The sequence below is a fragment of the Meleagris gallopavo genome, chromosome 2 (genome assembly GCF_000146605.3).
Source record: "Meleagris gallopavo isolate NT-WF06-2002-E0010 breed Aviagen turkey brand Nicholas breeding stock chromosome 2, Turkey_5.1, whole genome shotgun sequence".
Lineage (NCBI taxonomy): Eukaryota > Metazoa > Chordata > Aves > Galliformes > Phasianidae > Meleagris > Meleagris gallopavo.
In genome coordinates, this window is record NC_015012.2 from 83,842,840 (window position 1) to 83,860,640 (window position 17,801).

The window sequence follows — 17,801 nt, forward strand, 5'->3', positions numbered from 1 at the left end:
GCCGAGCCCGGCGGCGTTCGTCGCTGCTTAACGCGGGCGGTGTGGGCGGCACGGCTCTGCTCTGCTTGGCTGAGTTCTGGAACGGCCTTGGTGCGCCTTTCTTCCAACGGCAGAGCGTCATCGGGGTGAAGATGCAGCTGTGAGTGCTGCGCAGCGGAGGCGTGCCTCTGTCCGACAGCACGAACAGGCGGCCTGTTGTCTTCTCAGAAGTTGGTGGGGTCTCTTCCGAGGTCGCTGCTTCTCGCTCATCTTTCCTGTTATTTACGTCCTGCCTCAGGTCTCTTGAGGCCAACCGCGTCCTTAAACTAGCGACAAAAGTGCTGAAGCCTTTTCTCCCTCTGTGCACAGAGTCACAGAATGGCTCGCGTTGGAAGGGGCCCCAAGGATGACGAAGCTCCAACCTCCCACCGCAGCAGGGCCGCCAACCTCCACATTTCGTAGCTGCCCAGGGCCCCGTCCAACCTGGCCTTGAAACCTGCAGGTGTTCAGCCGCATAGGGCTGTCCCACCGCTTGGATCCCAGGCCAGCTGCTCTGGCTGCTCCCTGCGCTGCTTTGGTCAGCTCGTGTTTTCAGAGCCCTGTTAGATTGATTGCCGCACCTCCGTCTGCTGAACTGCAGAACTGAACGCTGTTGCTCCAGGCCTCCTCAGTATTTCTGTAGCAGTGGAGATGCTGCTTATTGTTAGAGTCCTGGTCTGATTGGTTTAGGGGCTTATAGCTTCCTGTGTGTTTGTGAGTCAGCAACTCTTCTTCTGATTCTTCTCTCCATACAGAAGTGGATGCTCTTACAAAAGAGCTGGAGGACTTTGAATTAAAGAAGGCTGCTGCTCGTGCTGTGACAGGAGTGCTGGCTTCCCATCCCAACAGCACTGATGTGCACATCATTAACCTCTCGCTGACCTTCCATGGCCAAGAGCTGCTGAGCGATACAAAACTTGAGCTGAATTCTGGGAGGCGATACGGCCTCATTGGACTCAATGGGATCGGTGAGTTGTGGGCCTCCTGGAGCTCAGCGGAGGTTCTGTGATGCTGAGAAGTCAGGCAGATGCGTGGGGTAAATGCTGGAAACCGGAAAAACGGCTGTAGACATGGGTGGGACGTGGCATTGTCATCTCCTGCATTTCTCCATCCATGAGCAATTGCTGGCAGGAGCATGAGGTCGCATCCTGGCTTTGGACTGTGCTTTTGGACTGGTTTCTGTGGAGAGCAGGGTGAGATGCCTGGGATCTGTGAATCCGTCTGATTCCTTTTTGCAGGCTTTGTGTAGCAGTGCCAGTCAACCCAACACTGCTGCTACTGGCTGAACAAATGTCACAGTATGGAGCGGTTGGCAGTGTGTATAATTGCTGGGGGAATAGTGCTGCATATGGAAAGGTGCAGAATATGGGTACAGTTGAAGAAGAACTAGTAAAAGTGATGAGCTGTTTAACTTCCAGGCTCTCTAACGATGAGTATAACGTTTTCCTCTTATTAGAAGTCTTTAGGCTGATGTCCTGGTAACAGATGTTAGATCTGGTTAGACAGCAAGAAGTATGCAGCAAAGATAAACCTGCCTGTATCTGGGCGAGTGCTGAACTGCAGTGGCGCTGCTGTCTCTCTGATTTCTTATGGGCAAAAAGTACAACCTTTCTTGGGTTGTAAAGGGAGAGAATAATGTGATCTGATTGTATCTCATCTGTGGGTTGTTGGTTGTGGTTTGTTTTTTTTTTTTGTGGCATATCTTACTGAATCCAGCAGATAACTGTGGAGTGTCTGTCTGCACACAGGGAAATCCATGCTTTTGTCAGCTATTGGGAAACGAGAAGTGCCCATTCCAGAGCACATCGACATCTATCACCTGACCCGAGAGATGCCTCCCAGTGACAAGACCCCTCTACAGTGTGTGATGGAGGTGGATACAGAGAGGTCCATGTTAGAACGAGAAGCAGAGCGTCTGGCTCACGAAGATGGTAAAGCTTGTCAGAGTCCCTGTGGACAAGGGGCACTTAGTCCACTTTCCCTTCCCGTTGAAGAAAAGGTCTTACCTGGGTTCCTTGGCAGTTTTTACAGTACCTCTTTCTCCCAGCTGCCCTGTGCTAGTTGAAAAGTCCTGTAGGATTCCACTTCTTTAGACAATAATCCTATGCAGCTGCTTAAGAAGTATCTAAGGCATGCGAGCGGAGAGGTCAGAGTAGTGGTGAAGCAGATGGACTTTGAACTTCCTCAGTTGTACGTATGCAGCTGAGAGCCCGTTATTGTTAGAAGTGCTGACAGGCAGGCTCTTTTTCAGCGGAGTGTGAGAAACTCATGGAGTTGTATGAACGTCTGGAGGAGCTGGACGCTGACAAGGCAGAAGCGCGGGCCTCCCGTATCCTACACGGCTTGGGGTTTACGCCAGCCATGCAGAGGAAGAAGCTGAAGGACTTTAGTGGTGGCTGGAGGATGAGGGTGGCTCTTGCCAGGTGAGTGGTACGGTGCCTGCTGCCTCCTGGGAGGATGCCTGTCTGTTCCTCAAGCTCAAAGCCACGTAACAGTTCCAAGAACTTGGAGCAGAGCTCGGAGGCTTTGGGTACCGACATTCACCTTATGCTGTCATCTTCCCTCTCCCTTTAGAGCCCTCTTCATTCGGCCATTCATGCTACTGCTAGATGAACCCACAAACCACCTTGACCTGGATGCCTGCGTGTGGTTGGAAGAAGAACTGAAAACGTAAGCGTGGAGAAGTGTGCAGCTTCCATGGGTTGTGGTTTTCTGCACAAACATCTTGTCAGCACGTGAAGCAAGTGCTACAGAAATACCAGTTATACCCCCACGTAGCTTGCTGCTATGTGGTTTTTACAGAGGGGGTTCTTGACACAAGGGCAATGATTTCAAGACAAGCCAGTCTCTTTCTAGTGAAGAAATAAGTACTGGTTTATACTTACCTACTGGTTAAACCTACTTCCTGAAGGCCAGGAGCAGGCCCTGGCAGCTCCTCTACAGGTGCTGTGTCCTCTGCCATAGTGTGAGCTTTCCAGACCTGGCTTACAGCTCAACTTTCTGCGTATTGTTTTTCTGTTTTCTGTAGTGTCTGAGTCTCAGTTTCATCTTGTTATGGTATATCAAGGTAACTGGGTTTTGTAAACAAAGTTAAAATGTTAACGATTGGTTAAAATGTTTAGGAATGGCCATGAAATTTGATATCTGAGTTGTGCATTAAAAACATTGTGAATGCAAGCATGTGAGAAGGGCTTTTCTTTTGCAGAGGTTATTCCATCAGCTCTGTCGGTTGAACCTTTTGCATGTCTTTGATAAATCAGATGTTTTAGGAAAGTGTTCAGAACCTCTCTGTTTGGGAGGATGCATTTACCAGTCATCGCACAGACTTGGAGTCTGTCTTAGTGTACCTAAAGGATAGTAGTCTGTAACAAGACAAACATGAGAAGCAAAGGTTGAAATTTCTAAGAAGTGTAGTATCAGTGGAGTTCTGCATCAGTAGCACTGCTAATCCAGCACACAGGTAGCCAACTTTTAACTCTTCATGAGTATGGGGGAGGAGTGTTATACAGTGGAGGGCATCTTACTTACAAAGCTGGATGTAACCACTTACTGCAAAATTCCTGAAGCATCTCTAAGGCTGTTATCTTTTTGTTCTTCGTTTGACTGTAGACAGAAGAGGTCTGGTACACATAAATCCTTTGTCACCATCAGGGCCAATGAGCAGTTCTTTTTGTTCTGTGGTGTCACAGGTTCAAGCGGATCCTTGTGCTGATATCCCACTCCCAGGACTTCTTGAATGGCATCTGCACCAACATAATCCACATGCATAACCGCAAACTGAAGTACTACACGGTGAGTGAGCGGTGTTCCGTGCAGTAACAAAAACAGGGATGCCGTCCTCTGGGGTGTGTCTGATGTTCTGTGGTCCATCTCTTCAGGGCAATTATGACCAGTATGTCAAAACTCGCTTGGAACTGGAAGAAAATCAAATGAAGCGTTTCCACTGGGAACAAGATCAGATTGCCCACATGAAGGTATGTGCCTGCCTGCACGGACATCCTTCTGCCCGTGCCTGTGGCAGCCCTGTTCCACCTCAGCCGTTTTGTCATGGCTTTTGGCTAACTCTGTATTTTGTTGCAGAATTATATTGCACGATTTGGTCATGGTAGTGCAAAGCTGGCCAGGCAAGCTCAGAGCAAGGAGAAGACCCTTCAAAAAATGATGGCTTCTGGCTTGACGGAGAGAGTGGTAAATGATAAGGTGAGATCTCTACCAGGATTGCATCTAGGGATCAGTATAGGAAACTTGGGCTGACACAGCAGAAAGAAAGAATGGAATCCCCTTCTTCATGCCAGAAGGTTATATTTACTGAAGTTAGCTTAGTGTTGAAGAGTTAAAGAGGAGAATTAATTTTTTCCAGTTGAGAGAAAGGGATTTGTGATACCAGTAGGGGCTCTTTTGCAGATGTGGAAATCAGTGTCTAAAAAATTGGAGATCTGGGAAGATGCTTAGAGTAACTCCTGCTTATTTGAAGAGTTCAAACCCCCAGTTGCTTCAAGGGGAAAGAAATACGGAATTGTTTGCCAGCAGATGAGCTTGCATGAGTTGTTACAGGACTCTTAGAAAGGCTGTGTTTTGTTACTTTGGTTTGAAGATGATGCCTGTAGTGAGGCATGGTTGTACTGGAATAACAGGGCTACCTTGTGCTCCAGGTTGTCTAACAAGTGGATGTTCTTTCTTGACAGACTTTGTCATTCTATTTCCCACCCTGTGGAAAAATCCCTCCTCCTGTCATCATGGTGCAGAACGTCAGCTTCAAATACACAAAGGATGGTGTAAGTATAGAATGTGTGCATGGCTCGTGTGAAAATCATGTGCATCTGTGCCTCGTTTGGAGGTGTGAGGCTTTTGGAATCAGACTTCTTGGCAGTGTTGATACTGAGTCTGGTGGGGACAGAGCTGTAGTTACATGGAGATTCTGGGTAATAGTGGAAAGGCATATTGTGTATAATGATTTATGTGGCTTGCAGCCATGGATCTATAACAACCTGGAGTTTGGGATTGACCTGGATACCCGTGTTGCTCTTGTTGGACCCAATGGAGCTGGAAAGTCAACACTGCTGAAACTGCTCACAGGAGAGGTATGCTTACAGCATGGTCTTCCCTGTTTTGGCCCTTTATTCTTTGGGTAGTCTTCAGTGGGTCAGCACTTGTTTACCACGGTACTCCATCAGACTTTAGAATTTCCAAAGGGCTTTCTCTGTCCATGTATTCAGACTGCATCTTCTGTACTGGGGAGGAGATAGATAGATAGATTCTGTTCATTCTGGCATAGAGTGAAAGGAGGGATTTCATGGTGAAATAACTTTTATCTTCCCCTTCTAGTTGCTGCCCACAGATGGGATGATTCGCAAGCATTCACATGTGAAGATCGGTAGATACCACCAGGTACTCCCTGTGGCAACATCAGGAACATGAAATACTGGGGAAAAAGCTGCCAAGAATGAGGAATGTTTATCCTCTACTCCTCTTCTAAGGCCCATCTTGCTGCTGTTCTTCTGTGCCTTGAGCTTGGGGAGGAAATTGTTCTGCTGGCAGAATGGGCTCTACCCAATGTGCTTGTCCCGAAAAGAGGCTTGATGTGGTTCTTTCTGTTTAGCCTCTCACTTTGTACAGGAGAGATGGTTGCCTTGTGCTTGATACTGAACAAGTCTGTTATTCTGAAGCAGTACACTGCTCCTGGAAAGGAGACTCCTTCCCTAACAGTTCAGCACAGTGAATACACTGGGTGTGAGAGTAAAATCTCCTGTGTTCTGCTGCCTAGTTGGTACCAGAGAGAGATAAGGGGGGGAGCTACTTCTGACCAGGAAGTGGGTGGCATGCACAAGCTGAAGCTGGCTCTTCTTCTCTGTCAGCACTTGCAAGAGCAGTTGGATTTAGACCTCTCACCCCTGGAGTACATGATGAAATGCTACCCAGAAATCAAAGAGAAGGAGGAGATGAGAAAAATCATTGGCAGATATGGTCTGACAGGAAAACAGCAGGTGAGTGTAAGCTGTTGACGTTTCTTTACTCATTGGGGACGTAGAACTACTGCATTTTCTGTTGCTGTAATGAGGTCTGTCCGTGCGATGCAGTATGGAGCATGGCATGTCACAGCATCTGAATGCTTTTTCCATCTCCACTTTTAAAATTGGAGGAAAATAACTCATGGCTTACAGGAACTTTGTTGTTTTAACTTCAGCTGGGATGGAATTGTTTTCTTCAGAGGCCTGGTATGATGTGGTGTTTTGGTTCTAGGAGAAAAACAACGTTGTGAACACTATGATGTTCGTAGTTGCTGCTAAGCGCTGTTGTACAGAGCCAAGGCCATTCTCAGCAAAGGGCCCCAGGAGCTGGGAGGGAACAGAATCAGAACAGCTGACTTAAACTGCCAAAGGGATATTCCATAGCATATGACATCAAGCAGAAGGAGTTTTGAAGGGAGTGGGAGTTCATCTCTCTTCAATTTCTTGGGGGCTATCTGGGCATTGGTTGGGGGGATGGTGAGTAATTACTTGTGCATCACTTATTATATACATTTTTTGGTGTATGTATTTGTCATAATTACTATCCTTTTTCTTTTCTCTCAATAAATAGTTTTATCTCAACCCACGAGTTCTGCAAATAACTGTGTAGTGCTCAGCGACCTGCTGAGTTCAACCACATTTCTATTGAAGCAATGTGTTTTTGTGTTGAAGTGGGTGACCCTCCTCGATCTGGGTTGAGAAACAACGACAGGTTGTGGCATAGTGCTAGCTTCAAATATTTTAATTGTAGCTTGAGCTAGCTTGCTTATTTCTGTTTCCGAGGCGAATGCCAGTAGGAGAGGCAAAAGTAAGTTTAGGCTCGTGTCAGGATGGAATGAACAGACAGAGCTCATCAACTGCCCTCTGGACCTCTAACAGAAGTTGGGTCTTGGGGTGGACACCCCTTTTCAGAAGCCCCTGGAATTCCCTTGTTTTGCTGATTAAGGAAGCCTAGTCTAAGTGTACATCTGATGTACCTGTCCTCTCATGCCATGCATCTGCTGCAAACACAGTCTGAGATGTGAATGTTTTCTGATCAGTGTGGCAGTTTAGGAACTGGTGCCGTTCAGCTTCCTTGCAGAGCTGCAAACAGTGTCTTTGTCTGTCAGGTGAGCCCCATCCGGAACCTCTCTGATGGGCAGAAGTGCCGTGTGTGCTTTGCGTGGCTGGCCTGGCAGAATCCCCACATGCTTTTCCTGGATGAGCCCACCAACCACTTGGACATAGAAACAATAGATGCTCTGGCAGATGCTATCAATGACTTTGAAGGAGGAATGATGCTTGTCAGCCACGACTTCAGACTCATCCAGCAGGTAAATAGAGCAGCGAATTTTTGCAAAGCACCTTTCCAACATTCTGAGTAATTAAATCGGGGTTTTCAGCTGACTGCCTGTTCCTTATCCCAGAAAGATATGAGTGAAAAAAGTCATGATTCCTTTGCCATGTTCGTGTCGAATGATTACCCGGCCGTGGAGAACACTTGCAAGAGGAAACAAATACTAATAGTAAAGAAGAAGTTAAATGGAAATCGTGACATGCTGTGGAAGCTCTAGCTAGGTTGTTTGAAACAGTACTGGAATAATTTTAGCAGAGTTTTCTTTATCATTTTGTCTGCACAGGTGAAGGAAGTTGCTTCAGTTGCACATAAATGTCAGTTGCTGATTTATCAGCTATAGATTTGTCAGTAAGTTCAGCTATGATTTTGTTTTTCAGTGCAGCAAATCCAAATAGTTCATGTCAAGAACCACCTTTCTTCAATTCCCAATTTAGCAGGCAGTTAATTTCTACAAACAAACAAAAGAAATGTTGAGGAGTCAAAGACTGTTAGTTCTAAAATCTTGTATCTATTGCTCAGAAAACATCAGATAGCTATTTCTCTGAAGATATTTTTCTTTGGTAATTGAAGTATGAAACCTAGTAGACTGTTTCCTCATCATACTTCAAAGAATAGGTTTTGGTTAATTTTATCACGTTGGTAAAAATTAGAGAACGCTGCAGTATAACCTCTCCTCGCTCTCCTTGTGTGCTCCTTTCAGGTCGCTCAGGAGATCTGGGTCTGCGAGAAGCAGACCATCACCAAGTGGCAAGGTGACATCCTCGCCTACAAGGAGCATCTCAAGTCCAAGCTGGTGGATGAGGATCCGCAGCTCACCAAGAGGACCCACAACGTGTGAGCTCACTGCAGCTGCCAGCTGCTCTCCAGCAGGCTGACAGTGGCCAACTGACTCGCTCACCTGTTGACTGGAGTGGGACTGCTGCTATATGTGGCTGTGTTCTAGGATTGCTGCAATACTGCTTCCCCTTGACTTGCCTTGCACCTCTGTATCTGGACAGATCTCTTCTCTCCTCATCTGGCTTAATTTGGGCAGCCATTTCCCATTTAGATGTCCCATCTGAGCCAGGCCTTGGAATCCAGCGGCCTGTGCTGCGGCAGTTGGGGTGTCTGAGTTGCAGTGATACAGAAGTGGAGACCCTGGCCCAGCTTATCCTGTGTCTTCCTCCCCAATTTCTGCTTCAGTTTAGATACTTCAAACTCCTCTGGCCTCGGTTTGTTTTTAACTATTATTTAACAGTGTAATTACAAGATCTGCCTGGGAATCCATCAGTCAATAAAGAGGGAAGAAGAGTCTCGTTTTGTGAGCTGTGGCAGTTCCTGGGGCATGCTGGGGCTCATCAGCCTATACTGGGCTTCACCAAAGCTCACTGTTACCAAAGTCCTCTTGTTACGACCAGAAATTGTGCTATGTGAGAAGGGGCGAGTACTGAGCTCTGGAGTTGGACACAGCAGAGCAGAATCCACTGATGGAATATTGGGGCTTCCAGGTAATGACAGAAGGGGGAGCAAGCTACACATGCTTTAGTTGTTGTTAATAGATACAGCTTGAAAGGTTCCAAAGATTGGAAAGTAGAGATGAAAAGTAGATCTATAGAATACCAGTGTGTGTGCTCCGCAACAGAGCAGCTTTGATGCATGTTTTTTTCTTTCATCTTGAATTTAATGGGCCTAGTACAAGGCTCTCAATAAATCAGGATTTTTGGGCTATGGATTATTTATTTGTTCCTAACAGGTTTAACTAAATAACATGAATCAGCTGAAGTTAGTTTAACATCTATTTTTGTTCTGAATAACAAATTCTTAGAAAACTTAGTGTTAAAGCTGTACCTTCTGCCAGAGCAACTTGAGTAATTTCTTGAATAAAATATCTTTCCTGTGTATTTTTAAAACGATGAGAATACACTACAAAAACCCATCCTTTATGATCGTGAGTTATCATTTAATTACTACACACGAGAATGGCAGCACGAGGCCATGGGAGGCTCACGTGGCCCAGTGCTGTGTTCCCGGCCTGCAGGAGTTGTGGCTGTACTTGGAGCGCTTTCCAGCTGGCTGCAGCTTTGGCCTTTCAAGCAAAGCATTTCCTTTTATTGAAAGAGACCATCCAAGCTGTGGAGGGCTGCTATGGAGCACTGCATCACCCATGGGAGAAGTGTCGGGGGAGAGCCACAGAACGTCAAAACTTGATGATCATTTTAGTTCTGAGAGGAGATAAAGTGTTCGCTAAGAAAGTAATGCAGGTTAATGTGAATGCTGTTCAAGTTCCTTATATGGAAAAGTCTGAATTGCACTGAAAAGTCATTTAAATGAACAGTAATTTAAAGTCACTACACAGTGCAGTACTTGCAAGTTAACAGAGGTAGTGATGGAGAAAAAGCCACAAGCGAGTAATTAACAGGTTAAGACCTGACTGGTGTCACTGAACTTGAAGCGAGCAGATTAATGAGTGTCTTCATTAGTTCTGCTCTCCAGGCTTTCAGAAGATGTTGGTGAGCTGGAAGGGTGACTGTGAGAATGATGAGGTCTGGAAATCCTGCCCGAGGCTGAAGCTGCTTTTCCTTAGCAGTGACACCACGCTTCAGAGCTGTAGCCATGGGGGCAATAAGAAATGCAGGTTATCATCTTAGACTGAGCTCTCTGAGAACGGTACTCTGGGGAAGACACAGGAATGTGGGGATGGCAGACAGGAGTTGGAGAATTCTTGTAGATGATGCAGCAACTATGAGAGCTCTGTTAGCTGTCTGCTGATGTGAAACAAAAGTTCTGAGTTGCAGAGCAGCTTCTTATTCAAAGTGCAGAGTTTTGCACTTGGGCTGGAGGAATCCCAGGCATCCATACGGACTGGAAGGAGCAGTCCTTGAGAGCAGCCCTGCACAGAAGGACCTGGGGGTCCTGATGGATGAAAAGCTGAACGTGAGCCAGCAGCGTGCCCTTGCGGCTTGGAAAGCAAATGGTGTCCTGGGCTCCATCAGAAGAGGGGTGGCCAGCAGGGACAGGGAGGTGATCATTCCCTTCTGCTCTGCTCTTGTGAGGCCCCATCTGCAGCACTGCGTCCAAATGTGGAGTCCCCAGTACAAGAAAGACAGGGAGCTGTTGGAGAGGGTCCAGAAGAGCCACAAAGATGCTCAGAGGGCTGCAGCAGCTCCCTCCAAAGACAGGCTGAGGGAACTGGGCTTGTTCAGCCTGGAGAAGAGAAGCTGCGGGGTGACCTCAGTGCAGCCTGCAGGACCTCAAGGGAGCCTTAAACAGGAGGGGAGTCAGCTCTTGGAAAGGGGAGATAACAGCAGGACAGGGGAATGGCTGGAAGGTGAGGGAGGGCAGATTTCAGTTGGCTGTCAGGGGGAAGTTGTTTGGTGTGAGAGTGGGGAGGTGCTGGAACAGCTGCCCAGAGAGGCTGTGGATCCCCGTCCATCCCTGGAGGTGTTCAAGGCCAGGTTGGATGGGGCCCTGGGCAGCCTGGGCTGCTGTGAGATGTGGAGGTTGGTGGCCCTGCATTGGTGGGGGGTTGGAACTTCGTGATCCTTGGGGTCCCTTCCAACCCAGCCATTCTGTGATTCTTACTGAACAAACAACGCCGAGAGCCTCCTGTTCAAAGCAAAGTGACTGTAACTGCACTAGAGGTCACAGCACGCTAAGATTTGTTGAATGGAATATAAGTGCATGTTTTAGCAGCCCCATTTTTCATCCTTGGCCTACATCTGTGCAGTGGTGACTGTTCCATGGAAGCAGCTGTGAACGTGACTTGCAGTGGATTGCTGTGCCTGGGCAGTGGCATTCTATGCTGCTTGGGCTGGGGCTTGCTGAACAAGCAGAATCATATCTAGACACACTGAGAAAGCAGTGGCCTGGAGTCTCTGCTTGTTACTCTTGTTTGTAGAATAGAAGTGAAGTTGTCTCATACCACAGCTATGGCCAAAGGTGGCAGATAGAACATCAGGTACAGAGCTGTGGGATTCCCTCATCTCTGTGGTGTGAGTCAATACGTACGTCACAAACAGCACGAGGATGAGTCTGGCCCAGCACACAGCTTCCAGATGGACAAACTCCAGAACATCCAATCTGGTGAAATCACGTGTTACGTACATGGGTGTGAAAGAAAGGAGATGTTAATTCCCTAAAATAGGGAATACAAATGTGACTGTACTGCTCTATCCTTGCCATGTGACATCTTGTGCTCAATCCAAGCAATGCCACCAACAGAGCTTCCTTCTAACTAAGCGTTTTGTCAGAAATGCACTACAAAACTACAAAAACAAACAAACAAACAAACAACAAAACCAAGCATGAACAACTGCCAGTGTCAGACACAGCTGCATCTGTGTCACAGCAGCTAACAGCTCCATTAGCACGGGGGCACATTTGTGTGCTCTGACTGGTGGAAAAGCTGTGCTGGGCACAGCGTGCAGCCCCCACCACAAACAGCATCTCTGCTATTTACAGCTTGGTATATGAGGTGCATGTACCTCAGAATGCCTGTGCTGTACCCAACCAGTGCACAGCCTCTTGCAAAAGAAAAGCGGAGTTGTGGCATGCTCCTTACGCCCAGTGTGAGTCCACCAGCATCTCTTGATGTTGACAGACTGTGCTGAATGTGCTGCTCCCATTCCCAGAAGGACGTGCTGTCCATTATAATCTATGCCCAAGCTCCTCCTTTTCCACAGATGTGCTGCCATGACTGTTCCAGGCCGTCCCAAGTGTTCACTGATATTTCAGTTGCTGGGTACAAGAAGCCCCTCCTAGATCCCATTTGTAGCTGTGACATCGGTAGGGGTGGGCAGTCAGATGCCTCCCTCTGAGCACTGGCCTAGAACAAAGCTGAGCTTGGTGAGATGCTGCAGGCCATGATGACGGTGATGGACGCAGTATGGCTCCCATATTCAGCCCATGGAGTGATTTGCTAAGGATGTGCAGCAGGCAGGACAGCCTGTCCAGGCTGGCTGAGCTGTGGAGGAATGATCTACCTACAGACTTCAGCAAAGCCTTTGACACGGTCTCCCACAGTATTCTGCTGGATAAGCTGGCAGCCCGTGGTTTGGACAGGTACCCTCTTTGCTGGGTAAAGAACTGGCTGGATTGCCCGGCCCAGAGAGCGGTGGAGAATGGAGTTAAATCCAGCTGGCAATAGTTCACAACTGGAGTTCCCCAGGGGTCGGTGCTGCGGCCTGTCCTCTTCAATATCCTTATTGATAGCCTGGATGAAGATATTGAGTGCACCCTCAGTAAATTTGCAGATTACACCAGGTCGGGAGGGAGTGTTGATCTGCTTGGGGGTAGGAAGGCCCTGCAGAGCGATCTGGACAGGCTGGATAGCTGGGCTGAGGACAGTGGGGTGAAGTTCAGCAAGTCCTGCACTTTGGCCACAACAACCCCAAGGCAACACAGCAGGCTTGGGGCAGAATGGCTGAAAGACCGTGGAAAAACCAGACCTGGGAGTGTTGGTTGACACTCAGCTAAACATGAGCTAGCTGTGTGCCCAGGTGGCCAAGAAGGCCGATGGCAGCCTGGCTTGCATCAGAAATAGCGTTGCCAGCAGAGGCAGGGAGGTGATCACCCTGCTGTACCCAGCCCTGCCGAAGCTGCAGCTCGAGTGCTGCGCTCAGTTCTGGGCCCCTCACAGCGGGAAGACATGGAGGCTCTGCAGGGTGTGCAGAGAGGGGCAGCGGAGCTGCGAGGTCAGGAGCGCAGATCTCACGTGGAGCAGCTGAGGGAGCTGGGATTGTTCAGTCTGGAGGAGGCTCAGGGGAGACCTGGTGGCTCTCTACAGCTGCCTGAAAGGAGGTGGTGGTGAGGTGGGGGTCGGCCTCTTCTCCCACGTAACAGCGATATGGTGAGAGGGAACGGCCTGACGCTGTGCCAGGGGAGGCTCAGGCTGGATGTTAGGAACAGTTTCTTCCCTGAAAGGGTGGTCAGGCACAGAAGCAGGCTGCCCAGGGAGGTGGTGGAGTCGCTGTCCCTGGAGTTGTTCAAGAAACGTGGAGATGTTGCAGTGAGGGACCTGGGTTAGTGGGGAAGTGGTGGTAGGTGGACAGGTGGACTGGATGATCTCAGAGGTCTTTTCCAACCTTGGTGGTTCTATGATTCTATGAATGCTGGCTGTTGGGATGCTTATAATGCTGTCACTCCATTAGAAGCCCGCTGTTCCTCCCTCTACTGACCATCCACTGACTGAATCACCTGTTCCGCATCGTAACAGCGGCCCAACACATTTGACTGTGGGAGCAGCGTCTGGAGTGCTCTGATCCACACCCTTCCACTAAAGCAGGAATCCCTTCCTCTAAGCCCCCAGGGAGACTTCTCCGGTACGTCTGCCCACGCGAACAGGGCGCTGCCACTCTAGCCTGTGTCTTTGCCCATGTTACCCTCAAGCTTCTCAGCTCTGAAAGTTCAGTTTGGTCGACAACTTCCAAGCTCCTCACAGGCCAGCTTTCTGCCTGGGGCAATCATTGGGCACAGATGTGCACCCTTGGGGGCTGCACCTGGGGCTGGTGAGGGGCTGTGCCCTCCTATAAAAGCAGCCCAATGGCAGTAAGTGATTGCTCTGTGTGAGCTTGCCTAGGGAGTGGCTGGGATGAGTGCAGAAAGTGGGAAGATGCGTGGTCATGCTTCCTCCTCTGGTGACAAGAAGTCCAAGAGAAAGCCTAAGAGAAAGGAAACTTATTCAGTCTATATCTACAAAGTTCTGAAGCAGGTGAGTAATTATTTCCCTTCTATTAAGGACTGTTTTACATGTGAAGTTAATTCTGCCCATTGCATTTAATCCTATGAAGGAGAAGAAAAGAAAATCTGCTTCTAAATGAACTTGTAAAGAGAGGGTATAGGAGAGCCATGGCTGAATCTAATGTGGGGAGTGGAAAAGGATCTTCCAGTAGGTGATGAGAGAGTTCTAAATCAAAAGAGGTTTCCTAGAATGAACCCCAGTGCATGACTCTGCGTAAGGCAGTAACAGCAGAGTTGCTGGGGCAGGAGCAGCTGCTGCTGGCCTTGTGGATGGGAACTGAAATCTTTTTTTTTTATCTTTCTGGAGGCTGTGAGAGTAGACAACTTCTGTTAGGGAGAGAAGGAAAGACATGTGAGAGGTGGCTGTGACTTGGAGCAGGGTGGCATTTCCCCCCAGCCCTTGCACGTTTGTTTCCCCTGAGGGCCTGTGCAGACTCTCTTATCAGGACATCTCTTTAGGCTAAAGGGACTGGCCACCAATGTGAGACACACAGTCACAACTGTTTCTCCCTGGAGATGCAAGGGGTGGCCCTGTTCTTCTAGGATTAGTGTAGCCCTACTGCCTGTTGGATGGTAGATGTATGTGACGGTGCTTCACTTACACCTTGCAGGTGCACCCTGACACAGGAATCTCCTCCAAGGCCATGAGCATCATGAACTCGTTTGTCAATGACATCTTTGAGCGGCTGGCCGTGGAGGCGTCGCGCCTGGCTCAGTACAACCACCGCTCCACCATCACCAGCAGGGAGGTGCAGACGGCCGTGCGGCTGCTGCTGCCTGGTGAGCTGGCCAAGCACGCCGTGTCCGAAGGCACCAAGGCTGTCACCAAGTACACCAGCAGCAAGTGATGCTGTGTTGCAATAAAGCCTTCCTGCTCTGACTGCACTCTGTCTGTCGTGGTGCTGTGAGGACCGTGTAGCTGCTGTTGGGTGTTTCCGGAGAGGGAAGTGTACAAATTGCTTGCCCTAACCAGAGCAGGAGGGGTGATGGTGTCCAGAAAGGCAAAGTGTGGTTTTAAACTGCTGCCAGCTGCTCTGAGAGGCGTTAAGTGGAACCTGGTCTGCTGGAGGGTGCGTTGGGTGGACCTTAATAGGCAACCCAGAAATCTGCCATAGCTTATCCCACAAGTACTGATTGAATTGTTTTTCACGTGCTCCTCTTTAAGATGTGGAAACCTCAGAAGGGGGAGGGGAAGTGCAGCGGGGAAGCTGGGTAAAAGCCAAGGAAGTTGCTGTGATACCTGAATGTTCTACAGTGTCTTCTGCTGCAGCTCAAATAATTTATGTGGTCTCACCCCAACACGGTGCACAAGGGTGAACTACCCACTGGGCTTGGCAGTTGGCTGCTCTTTAAGGGCTTGTCCTCATCATAAGCATGATGAGCAGATGGGGAAAGCTTGTGCTGATATCAAACTTAGCAGGAGGGAAACTGTAAGTCATATTTTCTATCGAGTTAGTATTGAGGGAGGAAGACTACTTCAGTTTTCTAGAAGCTTAACTGCTGTTCATAGGGTTGGCTTCTGATGAAGGGGAGCCAAAAGCTGATCTGAGAATCAAACCTGGTTCAGAGAAAGCTGCAGTTGGGGTGTTGGTAGGAGGCGTAACAAAAAAGTAGTGCAGATGGCAGATAGAAAATGCTGACTGTCAGCATAAAGCTTAAACTTCTGTAGGTGGTAAATGAATACAGGATTCTCCATACAAAGAACAAAAAAATCATGGGATGACAGAACAAGCAGAAAACGAAGTAAGTCATATTTATTACAGACTTCTATTTAATCAAATCTTGTGGTTTTTAATAAAAAAAAAAACTACAAGAAAAACCCCAAAATGCCTCCTTACCTGCAAGAAAGGTGTCAGAGAGCAGTTAAATGTGGCAAATGCTCCAAGATCAGCATGTCCATAACTTCTGATAAATGCCAGCAGAGCAGTGACCTCCTTGAACATGTGGACAACTGCAGTAACAAAATGTTCTGTAAAGGCTTCTTACTGTACTTCCTTGCTTAGAGAGGAAATGTTCTGTTCTGGGAAAGGATGGTACCATGGCTAGGTGTGGATCAGTTATCCTGGTATCTGTTCCAGCCAAAATAAATACTGCTTTAAGGCTTGCTTGATATTAAACTAAGAGATTGGAACATGTGCAATTAAGTGGTTTATGGAAAGAAGATCTTACCAAATATTGATGGATAATGGCATAAGCTTGTCATCTTTAATTTGTGGTCTGTCTTGGCTTTAATTAGCTCTATGTGTCATCTAGAGCAGCCAGTAGCAGGTGGAGATCTCTTGGCTCTCCGCTTCTCGGAGAGTTAGCACAGATTATTGATGGAGGTTCCTCAACGCAGGCATTGATATTCAGTTTGATGCAGCAATAAAAGCAAACCTGCAAGTAAACTTATAAGAACACAGAAAATGCCTTTAACCTTTAGCTCGCAATTCTGGGGGCAGTTTGACCTGTGTTCATCAGAATTGTTTCAGCAGACTGATGGCCAGATGGTGTTTGAAAGCGATCAGAACAGACAAGAAGAGGCTGCTTGGCTTACGTGCAGAAGGTTGGGATCATTCTGGGAAGACAGAGGAGTTCTTCCACAGTCCTCCAAACTCCTTATTTGTTTCTTGTATTCCTGATCGCAGAAACTTACGTCGTCTTCAAGGTCCCTCCTGCTCTTCCTCAACTGCCTCTTTAGTATGCTGGGCTTCTTTGCACCAGCCCAAATTACCAGAGTAGCCTTCATCCACCTGTAGCAGACGGAGGATGGGCCGAATCCCTCTGTGTCACTTGGGCAGTTTGGGTAGAGTCACCTGGGGCGTAGTGAAGAACCTCTGCCAAGTTGGTGGGACTGGTTGCTCCTATTCCAAGATCTTCCAAAATGGGGATTGGAGCGTCGGGGGGACAGAGCTGAGGCGACAGTATGTGGGGCAGCGCTGGACTTCACGAAGCTCATGACCGATGAATCTCATGAGCTGTGTGCCATGACAGCGCTTGTCCTGGCGTCTGTGGCCTGCGTGCTGTGCAGCTGGGGCTGGGCTGTCTGCAGTGCAGGCTCCCGGGGACACCCAGCGCCCCGAGCGGGTTGGGAGCGTCCGGCCGAACAGCTGGGCTGTGAGCTCCCATTTCAACCTGGGGTGAGCGGTGCCCCTCATTGCGCGGGGCGCGACGTCCTGCTGCTTCCTATGCCGCCCTGTCTGCATCTCGGCAGCGGCACTGGCGTTTCCCTCACCCGACTTTGCGGTTCAGCTTTGTGGCTCGGAAAGCGCTCCCCAAGAGCTCGGAGCTGCAGTTCTGCTCCTGCCCTGGAGGTGACTCCCTCCGCCCGCTCGATCTCGGATACGTCCCTGCGGCTGCCCCTGGCTGTCCTCTCCCTCCGTGGTGCCGCGGCTCCCCGTGAGGTCAGCGCACACGGAAGGTAAGGCAAGACGACGGGAGGCGAGAGTGGCTGCCTCCTGGAAATGGCCGGGGGAGCTCCTAGCAGTGGCTGGGAGTGAGGCTTTACTGGTGCAGATTGTCCAACGCTGCGGTCTGTGCAGCCCCGACCCTGCTGGTTGGTTGGCTGGTTTCCTTACACAGAGGCTGAGAAGGATGGCTCTGGTGATTGGCCCCGTGTCCCTCCTACATCGCAGTTTCCTCTCAAATCTGGAAGGAGTTACAGCACACAGCGCAGATGCTCCAGGCTCAAAAGGCAGGAGTTGGTTGGAGTGGTGAGCTCTGCTCCCAGCCTCCCACACAGT

At 48.8% G+C, this 17,801-nt stretch overlaps 2 protein-coding genes across 3 annotated transcripts; both read left to right on the forward strand.

Annotated features, from left to right (window-relative positions):
- Window positions 1-758: 758 nt before the first annotated feature.
- Window positions 759-9,277, forward strand: LOC100545426 (ATP-binding cassette sub-family F member 2). 2 transcript variants are annotated; one of them, XM_031552588.1, is made up of 13 exons: window positions 760-986; window positions 1,767-1,949; window positions 2,270-2,441; window positions 2,593-2,688; window positions 3,708-3,810; window positions 3,897-3,992; window positions 4,099-4,218; window positions 4,704-4,793; window positions 4,989-5,099; window positions 5,344-5,406; window positions 5,874-6,002; window positions 7,136-7,339; window positions 8,063-9,277. In XM_031552588.1, exons 2-13 carry the CDS (start codon window positions 1,775-1,777, stop codon window positions 8,198-8,200), a joined length of 1,497 nt encoding a protein of 498 aa, XP_031408448.1. In that variant the 5' UTR covers window positions 760-986; window positions 1,767-1,774; the 3' UTR covers window positions 8,201-9,277. The 2 variants fall into 2 exon arrangements, with proteins under 2 accessions (XP_031408449.1, XP_031408448.1); XM_031552589.1 differs by lacking the exons at window positions 7,136-7,339; window positions 8,063-9,277 and adding an exon at window positions 6,259-6,608 and having other exon boundaries at window positions 759-986.
- A 4,603-nt stretch (window positions 9,278-13,880) lies between these two features.
- LOC100544690 (late histone H2B.L4-like) lies at window positions 13,881-14,959 on the forward strand. The gene is made up of 2 exons (XM_003214251.3): window positions 13,881-14,050; window positions 14,691-14,959. The coding sequence occupies exons 1-2, from the start codon at window positions 13,931-13,933 to the stop codon at window positions 14,925-14,927; spliced, it is 357 nt and encodes a 118-aa protein (XP_003214299.2). The 5' UTR covers window positions 13,881-13,930; the 3' UTR covers window positions 14,928-14,959.
- Window positions 14,960-17,801: the final 2,842 nt, after the last annotated feature.